This window comes from Desmodus rotundus, chromosome 12 (genome assembly GCF_022682495.2).
Source record: "Desmodus rotundus isolate HL8 chromosome 12, HLdesRot8A.1, whole genome shotgun sequence".
NCBI classification, from domain to species: Eukaryota; Metazoa; Chordata; class Mammalia; order Chiroptera; family Phyllostomidae; genus Desmodus; species Desmodus rotundus.
In genome coordinates this window covers 54948053-54964228 of record NC_071398.1, presented here as the reverse complement: position 1 = coordinate 54964228, position 16176 = coordinate 54948053, and the positions used below count along the sequence as shown (strand labels likewise).

The 16176-nt window shown below is 52.6% G+C and overlaps 1 protein-coding gene across 2 annotated transcripts in view; it reads left to right on the top strand.

Annotated features, from left to right (window-relative positions):
• Nucleotides 1-16176, top strand: part of DPYD (dihydropyrimidine dehydrogenase) — a 548339-nt gene that overhangs the window by 346087 nt on the left and 186076 nt on the right. For both annotated transcript variants that reach the window (XM_024570281.3, XM_053915805.1), the window contains 2 exons: nt 8103-8171; nt 15643-15726. In XM_024570281.3, coding sequence (XP_024426049.2) covers nt 8103-8171; nt 15643-15726 — 153 coding nt within the window. The remainder of the gene's footprint in view (nt 1-8102; nt 8172-15642; nt 15727-16176) is intronic.

Below are 16176 nucleotides of genomic sequence, written 5' to 3'. Positions count from 1 at the left end.
AAGCCTTGAGAGGTGTGTTTCCAGGCTGTTTACCAAGGTCGCCCACGCTGGCAGAGGTGGCAGCTGAAAGTGGAGGAGGAGGACGCCCACTGACTGAACCATGGAGAGAGTGCTGGTCCGGGGTGGGGTGGGGGGTCAGGTGGGTCTGATGGCGGGGACAGCTCCTGATAGAGAAGAGGAAGCAGGATGGAGAAGAGTGAGGATGGCTCATTTGCTTTTTCATTCTCCTGCTGCTCGCTCAGCACCCTCCCCTGCCTGTCTCCAGGTGGGCGCTGAAGGAGGCAGTTCGCCAGGAAGCAGGGTGGTGGCTGAACAGCTGTGGAAGGGAACAGGAGACACAGGGCAGTGGAAACACTTGTGTCTCGGGCAGAGCGTGTGTAGAAGGAACTTGTCCAGCTTTTCCAGGACCGTGGTTCGAAGGCATGTGGGCCTCCCAGGTGCAGGGCATGTCTTTCCTGCCACCCACTGCCCCGTCCCTTCCTCTCCCCGTCCCTTCCTCGCCCCACATTGCACCCGGTCCCAGCATGCTTGCTGTGTCCTTGGCCTGGGCGCAGTGGTGGCCCTCGCCCAGCCCTCCCAGCCAGGGGTTCACGCAAGTCCAGGATCCACAGTTCTTACAAGCTTTTTCTAAGTAGGAAATGATTTAATCTCAGTTCTGACAAAGCAACATCAGCCAAGAAACATAATTTAATTAAAAAATATCCTTGATATAAATGTTTTCTAGCATTTAATGAAATCTTAAAATAATTGTTAAAAATCTATAAAACATAAAACAACGCATAACATTTCCTTCTGTGGAGCCATCTCTTTTTTAAACCTGCTGAATTGACAGATACATTGTGCCCGCACTGTGGCACTGCCGAAAGATCAAAGGACACAGGAAAATGAGGCCTTGTACCCTTTCCGGTGACATATTTTAAAAAATCTTATCTGTGAACGCTTAAAACCAAAGGATCGCTCTGTTCCAAAATGTCATTGTTTGCTTTCTCGCCAAATCGTAGGAAATGGCAAATCTGAATATGACATTATTCCCTTAGTTATAAAAATAGTCATTGAATTTCATGAAAAGTCAATGTCAAATATATAACACCACGTAATTCTCAGAATAATCCCTACGAACTAAGTCTGGGAAACCAGCGGGTTCCGTTTTATAGATCAGGTGGCTGATGCAGAAGGACCCCGAAGGGGTGCGTCAATGTTTGAGTACTCAGCCCCAGGGGCGGGCCCCTGCGAAAACGCCAGCACGAAACGCCAGCACTGTTTTGTATCCGGAACAGATCCCCACCCTGGCGGGGTTTCATTCCAGCTGAAGGCAGAAAGGCATGACACATGCGAACTAAGAAAACGACACCGTAGAAAGTGTCACGGAAAGGAAGTAGAGCTGGGGTTGGGGGGGGCGTCACTGTAGGTGGGGCGTCACTGGGACAGTGGCAGTGGAGAAGGCCTGTGGGTGTCCGGGAAGGACAGTAACACAGAGTTGGCAAAGACCAAGTTATTTCTAGGAGTCCTTGACTTCTTACAATCATTGCTTTTAGCAAACATTTATTGCATTTTAAGAATTCTTTTATTTATTCCTCCTTTCCACAATATTTGGTGAGTCCCTAACATGTGTCAGGCACGTCGTGAGCAGAGCAGGCAATCCCAGTCCGCAGGGACGCACGTTTGCTGAGATGGGAGGCAGCGTGTGTCCCCCAAGCAGCTCCCAGCTGGCACCCCCGACACACGTCCTCTCCCCCAACAGGGCCGTCCAGCTGTGTGTGCATGGGGCATGCAGTCCCCGTGAGTGAGAGCCAGAGGCTCGCGCTCATAAAACAGTCACGTCCCACAGTACTTACATAAAATTTTCTTTTGGGAGTTTGAAGTCTTTACTGGAAACGTTTCAGTAATCTTCAGGACGCCCGCGTGCTATCTTGGGTACCCCAGGAACAAGCGCCCCAACTTTTCGTGGGGCGCTCTGCTCTGTGAAATTACCGTGAGAGTTCCCATCATGTTCTGTTAGTTATCAGCCTTACTAACTTGCAGAGGCAGCTCATTAAGTGGATGCTGGTGATAGCCTCTACGTGGAAAGGGGTGAGAACTGGAACGTGGATCCTTCGTGACATTTCCAACCAGGCCCTCTCTGTGCCTTTGCAAGGCTGTGTCCCCGAGCAAACCATGTCAGCACAGGCAGCCTCCCGTGACCTTTTAACTAAAAGCAAAGTCAAGTATCATCCACAGGTTTCCTGCAGGGAACAGTTTTGTGCGTGTGTGTGCAGCGAATTCCGATCTGGGGACTTCGTTGACTCACCGCAGCCTCGGTGCAGGGTCGGCAGTGATAGGACGGCCCAGACCGGGTTACACGTTGTCGGTTCAAGTCATGCCAGGGAGACAGGAAATGGCTTACACGTGGTGCTCATGGCCGTTCATTCATGTGCTGTTTCTCCATGCCTGCAGCCAGGACTGCGGTCTTCATAGGAAGGAGCCCGAAACATGGTACAAAACAAGAAGCCATCTTTCCTTCTTCTGCGGACAATTAGTAAGTGCCCGTTGGGTGCTCTGCTGTGCTGAACCAGACGGTAGTGAAGGCGGATGCACATCAGCGTGCTCCCCACCATGCGCAGTGAGAGAAGACGGTGGTGCGAATAAATAGGCAGCCGGGGTGCCGACGGGCGCCTCACCCTGGAGTGCCCCGTGACGGCAGCAATTCTGGGCCTGACGTCGCCGAGGGCGTCAGGATAGAAATGAGCTCTGCGTAGGCCCTAGAAGAGAGAACAGGGACAGGCTGTCAGAGAGCAGGGCAGGGCCATCAGAAGACGGACAGCACATGGAGCGAGGCAGCCCGAAGGGGCCTGTGGTGACAGTGGCTGCAGGGGCCTTTGGTGAGCCGAGATCTGATTATACCGTGCCCACCCCACCCTGTGCCCCTGTGTTAGCGCTTTTGCGTCATTAGGAAACGGTGAGTCCTCTTGCTGGGCTCTGCGTACTTGATCTCCCGCCCGGCTTTGTGGTTTCCGGGGCAGTCCCGTCCGCCTGCCTCGCTTAGGTGGTGTGTATGGAGTTAGGGTGGATTAACCCACTGGCCAAGAATAGAAGTAAGATCAGCCCCTGAGAATGACAGCAATAAAAATCGGCCCACGTTGAATTAAATCCACCATATGTATAAACCCACAACGTTGTCTATACATACGCGATTAAGAAACATGAAAAATGATTTATAAAAGCATTTATTGCCAGACAGCTCAACATGTGTATTTGCTCTTATTAGCGGAACGGCCCTGAGCAGTTACTTGTCTTGAAGTGAGGTGTTTGTGTTTCCTCTCTGGAACGGGGCTGGTAACGTCCAGCTGTCTTACTGTTCTGAGGGTTACAGACAACCGTGTGGCACGCTTACCACCGGGCGGGGCACCTCCAAGTCCTCACTCGTCACCATCGTACGTACTCCAGCGGTGTCAGTTAGCTTTGGCCACTGACGAAACACCCACGTGCAGTGAGCTGAAGCACCTGTCGTTCAGTTCACAATTCTGTGTGTGAGCAGTTAGGGCTGAGCTAAGCTGTGTGGTTCTTCTGGTCTCAGCTGGCCTCGCTTCTCCAGTAGCCAACTTCCGGGTGGACAAGGGGCCGGCTGGTGTCTGGTGACCCCAGCGGGGTGGCTCATCCCTGTCCCAAGTGGTCTGGGTCCTTTGGTAGACTATGCCAGCTTCATCACACGCTGGGCGGAATTTCCAGGCAGAGGAGGAGGAGGCCCCTCCGAGCCTCTCTGGGAAACAGACATGTCTCCTCTCCCACACGCCGTTGAACAGAAAAACCACACAGCCAGCCTGGATCCCCAGGGGTGGGCGAGTTCATCCCCCGCTCCCCCGCCACATTGCGGAGGGGCATGGGACACGGAGGGTCACTTTTTTCCAAATGATCGACCACAAGAGGGTTGAGGACGTAAAATCAGCTAGAGTCTCGAAGGTAAATGGAAGGGATAGGAAATCGATACGGGATAGCCTTGATGTAGTAGAGAGAGACTGGGAGTCAAAAGACCAGCTCGAAATCTTTGCCTCTGCTGTTGATTCACGTGACCCCGGTAAGATAACTTAAGTCACCCATTATTCTCAGTATAAGGTTTTCTAAATCCGACATTATTCCGTGGAATAAACGAGGTGGGGTGCATGAATGTGTGCATTCAGTGGGAGCACGCAGACAAATACAGCGGGCCACTGTTCTTCGGTGGTACGTGCCCCTCATAAATTACAGGAGGTGCTTGGGCCTCGCACCTTGCACCACCTGTCTGCCCTTCCCACCTCTCTCTTCTAGAACATAGAACTTTACTTACATTTGGATGTTGGGATTGGTAATAAAAAGGGTGCACTACTTGGAATTCCTCTTCTCAGATACCTATCTTCGTATTCCTTTGAGGCAAATATTTATTGAATTCCAACTACATACAAGGTATAATACTAGGTGCTAGAGATATAAGCATGAAAAATGGGCCCTGCCCTGCAAAACCTTGGCTCTCTGTTGAAAAACATACAACAATCTAACAACATAATTGCACTGTGAGATCTCAGAGGAGGGGGCCCTGGCAGCCAGGGGAGGCGGGGCATGGGGAAAGCTTCCCGGGGAGGCCGATGTCCAAACGTGAGCAGGGATGCATGGCGGGGTGATCTGAAGTTCAAACCCAGCACATGGCTGATTAGAAATCACTGTTTTAGTCCCTTGCCTGAATAAACCTGGTTTCCCCCCTGCACTGGGTTCTGTCCTCCTTGGAGTGTGGCCATGCATTTTCCCTGAAGCTAAACCGAACCGCTTGGGGTTCCTTAAACACAGCGCCCCTCGCCCTCGCCCTGCTGTCCCTCCACCTGCAGCACGCTGGCCCCTGTCTGTTGCATCAGCTTCCAATAAACGCCCACAGCTGACTGCGGAGTCGAGTGAGAGTCACTTCCCTGCGGAGCCTTCCCCGAGTCACGCAGGTGTGAGCCGCCACCCCTTCCCTCTGCTCTCGCTCTGTCCCGGTTCACGCCCTCTAATTATTTTTGTGTCAGTTTACACATGTCTCCTCTCTTACACCATATGCTCCGGGAGCCCGGGACTCATTCCTTATTCATCCAGACACAGGGAGCAGACACATGGCCAGGAGAACTCAAAACACGTTCCCTTCAGGACGCAGGTGCCTCAGCGTGGCCACAGCCAGAGCTTTGCCCTGGCCGTGTTTCGCGTGTTATAGAGAGCTGGGTGTTATCCTGAGGTTGAATCTGAAGCAGGCCTACCTTCCTAGAAGGATCGGGCACACGGCGTAGACTGACAGCGGGGGCGGAGCGTGGCGAGGGTCTTCACTGAGAGACACGGTGGGGCGGGGACACTGAGACTCGCTCTCCGGGGAGCGGTGTGGGCAGCACGCTCAGACTTCCTTGCACGTGGGAAAGACCTGGAGACCCTTGGAAGACTCTCCTGCCTGGGCCTCGCTGAGTGCGAATGAACTCGGAATCCTTAGGGGTATTTTCATTGTTGTTACTTTTCCTCTCCCAGTGATCTCGATGCTCGGCCAACGGTGAGAGCCAGTGACCGTGGCAGACGTGGTGAACAGCTGGGTGCAGGCAGAGAGGAAACGGAGGCCAGCTCCTCGTTTTCTAGCTTTCTAGGGACAAGAGGGCGGCGTATGAGCATATATTTAACGTGGAGAAACGGCAACATCCAGGTGGAGAACTTTGAGACTGGGTTTGAGCAAATTGAATTCAGGGTTAGAAGGTGGTTGGGATTGCTGCTCTGGCACTTAGGAGAAAGCGGGTGGGAGGTGTTTTCTCCACCGAGGGGTTATATGAAACCCCTGTGAACGTGGCACCCACAGGGCGTGCGAGAAGTGACACTGACAGAGAGGCCCGCCCGTGAGCAGCCCCCAGGGATGCCCACAGGTAGACAAGCTGGGGAGGGAATAGGAAAATAGGAAGGAGGAGGAGAGGGCTCTCTCCGATGCTCGCGTAGGGGAGGGTTTCCGAAAGCTGGGGGTGGTGGACAGTCCAGGTGCGGCTGAGAGTTCCGGTGGAGATTCGGGCCGAAAAGTGTCTGCTCTCTCACAGGAGTGTGGGGGGCACTTCTCTCTCTTGGCATCAGTGACCCCATTGGCCCCAGGTTGTGTGTTTCCGGGTCAGTCCCAGGCCCTTTTTCTCCACGTTACTCTCCTTTCTCGGGAAGTCGCCTGCCCAGGGGGCTTTGCATACTTTTATAAGTGGACGTCTCCCAAATGCACATCTTCCTCCCCAGCCTCTCTAGTGAATTCTAGGCTCTTGTGTCCAGAGGCACGATTGATGTCCTTGCCGACGAGATGCCCACCAGATAGTTTCCACGTAAGGCATTGAAATCGAACCTGTACTGTTCTCCCACGAGGTTTTCTTCCCTGGGCTCCGTGCCCTCCCAGTCAAGTGTCTGCCCCCCACCAGCATCCCCTGCCGGTTCTCTGGGGTCCTGTGTCTCTCCTGGAGATTCTTGGGACCCAGAGGGCAAATGATGACTGTGAGCAGCCCCGGCACAGTCAGGGTGCATTCAATCAAATACAGCCTTGTCCAAATTAAAATCGTCCTTTAGTAAAGGGGGACCGTGCTAGTCACAAGTGGGGTGCAGGTATCCTGTGGTCAGTGCGGGGACTCCCACCCACCTAGAGGAGGGCCGGCCCTGCTGTGCTGTCCTCCCTCCGCCCTCGGGGCTTGGGGACGCTGTGCGGGTGCACGTTCACCTGCGAAGTTAACGAAGGGGTTACTTCGTCATAACTGGAGGCCTGTTTCTGTTCTGGTTGCTTTTGTCTAACTTTGTTTCACGTCCTGGAACATCCTGAATGCCTGGGCCTGCTGCTGCTGCTGCTCCTCACTTTCCCCACAGGAGCAGCGGCGTCTGAAGCTGAAACCGTTGTTCTTTTCCGTCCAGATCTGTGGGCCTAGCCCGGCCCTTGAAGTTTTGGCAGCAGGCCTGGGGCCCTGCCCATTCCCTGCATCCTTAGAGTAACCACGAAACAACACACGTTTCTCTGTCTTTCTTTATATGACCTTGGGGGCGCTGAGACTGCATGTGGAAAAGCTACGCGTAGTTGTGCACAGTGGCCCCGAGCAACCCTGCCCTGCCCTCCGTGGCCTCAGGCTCAACACAGCGTCTGTGGCTCAGTCTCACAGTCTTTAAATGGCAGCAACAGCTAAATAATCACTGACGTGCATGGGATACCTACTTGGGGCCAGAAAACCGAGGGGACGAATGCGCCAGCGGCCTGGGCCTGAGGCCTGGCTGCTGTCTCTCAGCTCGGCGGCCCTGAGGCCACTGTGCCTCAGCGTCTCTGTCTGGACAACGGGGAGAAAAGTGCTGGGAATGGCTCAGTGAGGTCAAAGCCATCCAGATGGTGCCAAGCTCACCGCCAGCACTCTAGGACTCTCAGCGATTTCTCCGGCTGCTTTTCTAGGTGGGGGTTTACGATGCCCGTTTACCCCGTGAGGAAGTTCAGTGTCGTCCCAGGGCGGGCCGTGCTGTCTGCGGTAGAGTCAGGGTGCTCATCTGGATGGCTGGCTGCAGAGCAGGGGTGGGACCACTCCTCTCCATAGCCTCCGGGACTGGGTTCCTGCGGGGCCGCACTCCTGTCACCAAATCTAACACTCTGAACGCCGTGGCGCGCTGTCACTAGGCAGGGGTTGCTGCCCATGCTGTCAGAAGAGGTGACGGGAGGAGACGCTGGCTTGTTTCTTTCCCATGGCTCGAAACCTTTTTGCTGTATCAGCAATCATATTAATAACCATTTCCGTGCCGCTGTAGAATTGAGACAGCCCTTCCCCCCGTGCACACACATTGATGTGATCCCGCTACTGCCCCCTGCAGCTGGCAAGGTCGGTATTATCTCACGTTAAAAAGGAGAAGGCCCAGGGCCAGAAAAGTTAGGTAATGCGCTCACGTAATCCAAGAGAAATGAGGAAGTTTCTAGGAAAGGTCGTACGCCCCGAATCTCCTCCTCTGCTTCGCCACAGTCACCTGCTGTTCTAGAATGGTTTGTCTTTCAACAGGTACACGGCTAACTTGCGCAGCGTAGTTCTGAATTTACGTGTGCACGTACCCGTGCGCAGTGTGCGGAGGCCTCACTGACTGACGATGTGCTCTCTTTCCGGAAGGTCCTGATCGCCAGCCTCATGTGCAGCTACAACAAGAGCGACTGGATGGAGCTGTCGCGGATGGCCGAGGTACGTGCGGTGCCTTCAGCGCACCGGCATCCGTGTCTTCTCGTCTGCTCTTACTCGTTTGAAATAAAGAGCCGCCGTGAAGCGTAACCCTGTAGCAGTAAGACTGAATGGGAAGTGGTCACTGAAAACACCTGCGTTATCATCTCGTGTTTTCACTCAAATTACGGACAGGTAAATGTAAAAAGAATCTGTGCTACGAAAATGGCCCCTTGGACTTCACACACTCCCCAAAAACCCTTTATTCTTTGCATCCATTTACTCTTTGTTTGCATATTAAGCAAACTGTGTATTCTGAGGGATGTCATGATAACATTGAATCCTGCCTTCGAGAGTCTAACTTGATCTTACCTTGCCTTTAGGCGAGCTAGTGTGACAGTGAGAGGAGAACTCCTGAATATGAAACTCGTGAATATTTAAACTGTAAAAGGCTCGTTGCATAGTATCCCAGTGTGAGTACAGACATGCCTGAAATGGTGGGACCACCGCTCCCGGAGGGCACAGCACTCAGCGGGTTTTCTGTAAAATCACTGAGTCCTGTGTCATGCGCACTAACCAGGGGCCTCGAATGAGTGTTTCAGATAGAAGACCCCATGTTTACAGTCACACACTGATGTCCGTCGTGCTGCCGTGGAAAAGGCTCTCGGCGGGTTGAGCTGGGGTTTCTGGGAAACCCCTCGGGTACATAGAAGACGAAACCTGACAATACGTACGAACTGTCGACCCCACATCATAAGCCTCTGCGCAGCCTTCGAGAGAGCCCACAAACGCTGATTTTACGATTTATTTAGGTGATCTTAAACCTGCGAGGGGGAAATTGCTTCTGGGACTTGGGGGGTGGAATTAAACATGGTCAGTAATTGGCTTTGTGATCTTCCGCGTTGGGTCCATTTTCTATGAGTATTTACCTAATTGACCGTGAACCCCTCCACGGAGCCCGTGCCTGGCGTGAGCTTGGCCAATTTTAAGCTGACTGTGATGAATGGCTTTATCACGCCGCTCCCTTCTCTGCCCTTCTGTGGAGGCAAATGCTTTAAAAAAATGTTTTCCTCAGTGATGAGTATTTAAAATCGCAAATGTTACTTTGAAAAACTAAAAAAAGGCTTTGTGTTCGTAACATACTAACCAACTTAAAGATGTTCTTCACGTTGCTCACGTGGCATATCTGTTTTTTGAACTGCAGTTTAATGACATTTTCTAAGTTCTCACAGCCAAAAATAAAAGGGACAAAAGAAGAAAGAAAGGGAGGGAGGAAAGGACGGAGGATGGGAGGGAGAGAGGGAGCAAGAAAAGAAAGAAAGGAAGGAAAGAAGGAAGGAAGGAAGGAAGAAAGGAAAACATTTTTAAAAAAGAAAAGGGTGTGTCAAAAGTCTGCAGAATCTCTCCAGAGGAAAGCATTCTGCTTATCAAGGAGGTTAATCTATAGATGGTGTCAACTGAGAAAAAATTATCCCTGTAACCTTGAAATGTGGACCAGCCCAGGGCCTGCCAGCGAGGAACTGGCCCCAGCTGTCCCCAGGCCTCCGTGTCCCCTGCGGGGGGTGTGGAGCAGCACCAGTCAGCACTCGGTGAAGCCTGTGGAGTCAGCACTTGGTTTTCTTTCCGTGAACACACGCCTCCCAACAGGTTAAAACAGCTTCACTTACACCGGACAGGCCGGTGTTAACACACACCAACAGAAGCAAACAGGTGTTCGAGCCAAAGCCACCGTGCCAACCCCTGCCTCCATTTTTTTGTTGGAGGGGGGTAGTCTGAGGTTCCACACCTGCTGGTCTTGCCTGCCACCCAACTTCAATTCAGCAAATGACCCCCCGGCATGACGGACACGCATTATAAGTTCACCCAGCTCTTCCCCTGATAGAGGACGGAGGCTTGAATTACATTCGGGAGCTGGGGGATCCACCTGCTCTTTCCTGTCTGATCTGAAAGCAGAAAGACACGTGCACCGCAGCAGAAGAGATGCAGGTGTGCAAGACGTGAGTGACAGAGAGTCCCTGTGTAAGGATGCAAACTTGCAGGTGGAGGGTCCCCACTGTCCATTTGTTTCACCGGCGGTCACCATTGGTTTTTCTATTTTGAATAAAACACTTAAGGCCACGTGGGTGCTGAAAACATGGAACCCAGGTACAGTCTTGGAATGCTGAAAATTCAACAAAATGCTGTTTTTAAAAGTTGGCATAGGTCCCATATAGCGTCATTATCACATGCACATTCTTGAGAAGGCTTTGACTTCTCCTGGAAAGAGAACCGAACCTGCCCTTTTACTCCAGCCCTCGAATGCCCGCCCCCTTGGCTATTCCGTGCACGGTGTGACCTGGTCTGATGCCGCCCTGTGCCAGGAGCTTCACAGGAAGGAAGCCACCTCTGGAGTGGTTTCACAGCCTGGTGTGCCCTCAGCAGTGCCCTTGGGCACCGTCAGCTCGCTCGGTCCGCGTGTGACCTCCGCCTCTCCTGCATTTCTGGGACATTGAGCCTGTTTCACTTCTGTGTGAGGGAAGTTGTTTGAAGCACCTACTGTGTGCAGAGTCCTGGTCGGCCAGTGCAAAGGGTAGTAAGATACAGGCTCGGCTCTGCGGGGGTGTTCACAGTTCAACTGCGTAATCAGAACTCTACCAAACGGGACCACGCTGAGGCTCACAGTAGTAGGTCTTACTAGAGGTTGGACTCATACCAACAGACCTTGAACCCATTCCTCTCCTGCTGTGGATTAGCTCAGGAGGCAGAGGCGCAGTGAAGCTAATGTGAAGGCGCTTTACTGAGCTGGCCTGGACCTCACGAGAAGCGGAGCCCGTGGCACAGCCCTGGGGACAGGTGTGCCATGTGAGGTGATCGTCACCCCGACTCACAGCAGCTTAGTGAGAGGCGGGGGTGCCCGCCGGATCGGGCTGGCCTCTGGTTTCTCCCTGGCCAGACTCCATACCCCAGGGCTGTCCTTCCCTCTGAACTGTTGGGTTACATGCTGCCCCTTCGGGCAGCTGCTTAAGGAGCCTGATCCCACATCATGCTGTGAGATGCTTCTTCTAAACCCAGAATTGGAGGGAGAGGCCAGAGTGCGGTTGGGCCCGTGGACCCCACACTTTGGCAGTTGCAGTGGCTGTGATGAACCCAGCTGTCATCCTGAGGGAGCTATGGGTGGCAGTGACAGGCTATGGGAGGACAGCAACAGGGGCCGAGGTTTCTTTTTAATTTAGTGGCAAAAGCAAGGGTGACAATGGAGGACAGGGGATTAGAGGACACATGGATATGGGGTGTGGCTCAATCTGCACCCTTCCCAGCCCGATCCGAGCTTATCTGGGTGGTCCCACTGACCTTCTGGCCTGGGTGCATCCAAAGCCTTCCCACTCTTTCTTAAGATGCAAAACCCTTGACTGGGCCCTCTGAGTCCCATGCGGCCTGGCCCTGCCTTCCTGCCCAGTGATGTGCAAGCCTTACGGCCCTGACTTGCACAAGCCACTGCCAGGCCCCTGGCCCCCCTTTTGTATTTGTCACTTTTAGTTATTTGTTTTCCCTGTGAAGAAGATTCCCCTCGTCATTTCAGCTCCCGGCTGCCCCACAGCTGGGTCTGCCTCCGCCTGTGTTTTTCCTCTTCGGCATCCCAGAAGGGGTGGCTGGCCATGGTGTCCCAGCTCTCTACCTCTGCCCTGCGATCCCAGTGGTGTGGGACCCTGTCCGGTTCCCAGTGGCCTAACCCCTCATTCCGGGCCCACGGCTTGTCCACCAGCGGGCAATCCTTGATGAGTGATGAAGGCTTTAAGCTGGAGACCTGATGATGGATCACCAACGGTGTGACCACGCGTGAAGGGTGAGACAGGGAAGGTCCGGGGAGAGGTGCTGCTGGTGACACCAGGTGGCTGCCCTGCTCCGAGCAGAGTCCCAGTGGGCCACGTTGGAGCCAGGCTTGCGATGCGAGTCCTGGCCGATAACTAGTGTGAGATGGAATAGATACCAGAGCTCGGGAATGGTGGTGTCTGAGGAGAGACCCGGCAGAGGCCCGTCACAGGGTGCGCGGGACCAATGGGCATCTGCGCCCTCTGACACAATGAGCAGGATGGATGGGATCAGGAAAGATGGACGCTCAGGCGGAGACAAGAGAATGTTGTGGACTCTGTATCCAGTGAGGCCCAAGCTAGTGCGGTGTTGACCTGGCTTGGGTCCCTGCAGGTGGGTCAGCGACCTGAGAGCTGTGTCCCCAGCAATGGGCAGTTGAGATGAGTGGACAGGGTGGCCACTGAGAAGGTCAACACCAAATCTTGTGTATTCTTTTCAAAGAAACAAATTAAGAGAGAATCCAAGATGTGTACCTTCCATGCCCCACCGAGGGAGCGCTCTCCTCACCTGTGGGGGCTCTGCAGCCCTTCACTGGCCCTACCCCCCCAGGAGCCACCCTCCCACGTGGGCTCAGGCCACCCCGTCCCAGACCCCTCCTCACGGTGCCCAGGCTCCGATGCCCACCCCGGGCCTCAGGGACCCTCCTCAGACCTCCCGCTCGCCCGCCTTGCTCTGCCCACCCAGGACCCTGGCACTGCCTTGGTCAGGGAGCCAGGGAGGGTGAGGAAGGGGGAAGGAAGGGCTCCCCACCTGACGCTGTGCCGCCCAGGCGACGCGACCTGTGGTTCTGCTGCCCTCGCCTCCCTGAGGGCTCGGGAGGGTGACGCGGAGAACGAGACCCTCCACAGCCCCACCTTCTGAAGGTTCCTCAGAGGAGCTTTCGTTCTCCCCCCCCACCTTGAAGTGTAGTTACTTTAAATCCTTTATTCAGTCTGGGGAAGGGCAGTTCAGAGATTCGAATTGGATGGATGGATGTAGGATGGATGGACGGACAGACGGCCGTGTAGACAGACAGACAGGTAGGAACTGCTCACACTCACTTAGTATCTACTGCAGTCCAGGCACTGTAGTGAGCCCTTCACTTTCATTAAGTTCGTACCTTACAAAGGCAACCCTATGGCTACGTCTAGTGTTTTCCACATTTTAGAGATGAGGAAACTGAGGCAGATGGTAGTTAAATGATATGCCCAAGTTCACGGAGCTCATGTATGGTCAGAGCGGGATTTGAACCCACGAGATCCAGCTGCAGAGCCCACCCTATGAACATACACATTCCCCCCCACGTTGCACGCTGGGTGGGAGACGGGGAGTGTGTGCAGGGATATTGCATCTCCCGCCTCTGCATTCACTGGAATCCTTCCACGGGGAGTCACTTAGGGGAGCTAGAGTAAACTCGGGTACATGACAGCCAGAGAGCTCGGGACTCACCGGCGTCAGGGTGCGGGCTGGTGTCTGTGAGTCGAACATTCCGCGCCCATTCAGCGCTAAGGCTCTTTGAATGCACAGAGCTGCTGGGAGTTGGCACCAGCTGCCTTTCCGGTGGTGGGCGTCCTGCCCGGGCAGCACTGAGCAGAGGCTGGAGGGGCGTCCCCCATCCCGAGGGTGTCCCTGTGAGCAGGGTGGTCTGTGTCCCTCCCAAGGCCCTTCCAGCTGTGTTTGGTGGGTCAGTGTTTGTGTATTTGTGCTGTACCAGAGAAACTTCTAATAATTGGTCGCTGAAGAAAACACTGAAGTGTGAAGGTGGTTTTACAGGATTTTAGTTTTTACTTAGAGGTTACAAGTTTTAAGGATGTCTGCTTTTCTTAACATACTGTCACAACACCAGCCACAGAATACGTGATTTCCGGTAAGTCGCGGTAGTGGTTAGAACGCAGGCTCTGGGTGCCAGGTGCTCTCAAAGTGCTCGCATGCCAGCCAGTCAGTGACTCAAACTCTCTGTTCCTTGGTGTTATCCTGTGTAAGACGGGGATAATGAGACCCCTACGGCAGAGAGCCTGGCAAAGCGTCTGGCGTATTACAAGTGCCCAACACAGTTCTGATCGCTAACTGCAAGCTCGCGCTTGTAGGTTAGGAAATATGTACACAAATGCCACCGAAGTGATGTATTCCGAAACGTCGTTGGTTTGCTATTGCTGCCTTTCAGCTCCATAAAGAAGTGTAAAGGAAATATTTGAAAAACTGAGAAATAATAAGAGAAGCGCAATAGTATGTGGGATGGCAATGTTAAGGTGGTGATCCCCACACGGCAAGGTTTTCAGGCAGGTTGTGTTGTTACAGCTCACACTGGAGTGGAGGCCAAGGCGGGCAGACTCACCCTAAGCCTCCGAAGTTCCTTAGCCGGCCTGGGACGGAACTCGGCTTAGCCAGTAGTGCATTCTCCATGGTCACCACCAAGTCAGCAGGAAAAAAATAGCATGATTTAAAGTAATTTTCAAATAACAGGAAGCATTTTAAAACTGAATTAGGGGAGCAAAAACCATACTGAAACCGCGTTAGAAACCAGGCAGAATGAGCAAATGAACTCTCACAAGAGTGCAGGCGGGAAAGCAGACTCAGCGATGAATGAAGACGGGTAAGAAAATAGCTAGGATTCTTCAGCCTGTTGGGGTATGACTTAAAATGCATAAAGCAAAAAAAAAAAAAGCTAAAGTTTTGAACAATTAGGAAGACAAGAGAGGCCCTGAAGAAACGGCTGTTGGTCATACACTTAGAAAATAGGGAACTTTTTTAAGCCTTTGCATGATTTGGCAAACATGTTATAATATTATGTAAAAGGATTCATGTTTCCAGTTGATCTTACTGAAAAAGAAATTGTAGCATCTGGGCAATCCTAGAAGTTAGGTGAAACGATGTAGAACTTGAATCATTTAGTTTATCCTTCATTCCTCAAATTACTATTATCAAACTATAAAAAAGTGTTTTGCTTATTCTTAGAGTTTTTCACAGAAGACTTCTCAAGAATTTCACGATTCTCTGAGTATTCTTAGAACTTGTTTGTTCATTTTGCAGGACCCCTTTGTATGCAAACGAATTAATGAGTTAAATGAGGAAGACTCCTATTTAATTTTTAAACTAAGACAAAAATCCCTGCGCTTTTTATTTCTGAGTATGGATCTTACAAATATTCAATAAAATTGATTTTCAGTTAAAAACATTTAAAATTTTACTCAGATTCCTCCCCACTAGCGTTTTACATTTTCCGTGCACGGCTGCTCGCAGTACCAGTCAGTCATCCAGAACTAGTGAGACGTGTTGCTGCGAGAGCAGATGCTGCGCAGGGCGGGACAGAGGTGAGGTCGGACAGACCTCAGTGAGCATCTCCGCGGCCTCTCCGGATACCCAGGCTCGTCCTTCGGCCCCTGGGCTCCGGTTTTCTGCTGTGTAAAATGGGGACCCGAATCATCTTAGGTCTGTCCAAAGTTGAGACACAGAGCCAGGGCGTGTCCCCACAGAGCGCCGGAGAGAGAGCTGTGGTTGCTGTCACTTGCACTCCGATGTGAGAGCCAGGATACACCTTGTGTGATGGCCGTCCTAGAGAAAGCAGGGAGCTCCCATTTGACCAGGTGCTGAGTTATCCGCGGTGAAAGCGTACTGGCTCACAAATAAAGCTTTGCCTTTTCCTTCCTTTCTCTTGAACGTCATCCAGGCTTCCGGAGCAGATGCGCTGGAGTTGAACCTGTCCTGTCCACATGGCATGGGCGAGCGGGGAATGGGCCTGGCCTGCGGGCAGGTAAGGACCTCACCTGTCACCTGTTCACCTGTCCATCTGTGGGGCCCCGTCCAGTCACTGGCTGGAGACTTCCATGTCTGCACTGTTTGAATGGTCAGGGCTTAAAAAGTGGAAAAGGAAGGAAGCTGGAATTACAGCAATGGTTAGTTTTATTGAGGAAAATATCACATTACATGCTTGACAGGAAGTAGTATCGTAACAAATAGTTTCTCAGCGCTCTGAAGCAGAGTTAGCTGACTTCAGATGCAGTGTTCTTTATTCATTCCCGAAGCAGATCCGGTTTCCCTGGCGCCATGGCTGTTCACCCTGCAGACAACGCGTCGTTCGGGGCGATTTTGTAGTAAATGGGGCACGGCACAAATTGCATTTTACATTTTTGAGCATCTGATCATTTTTTCCTAACTGCGTGTGGGGAGTTGCAAAAAGACTTGGATGCTATTTTTATTGTTG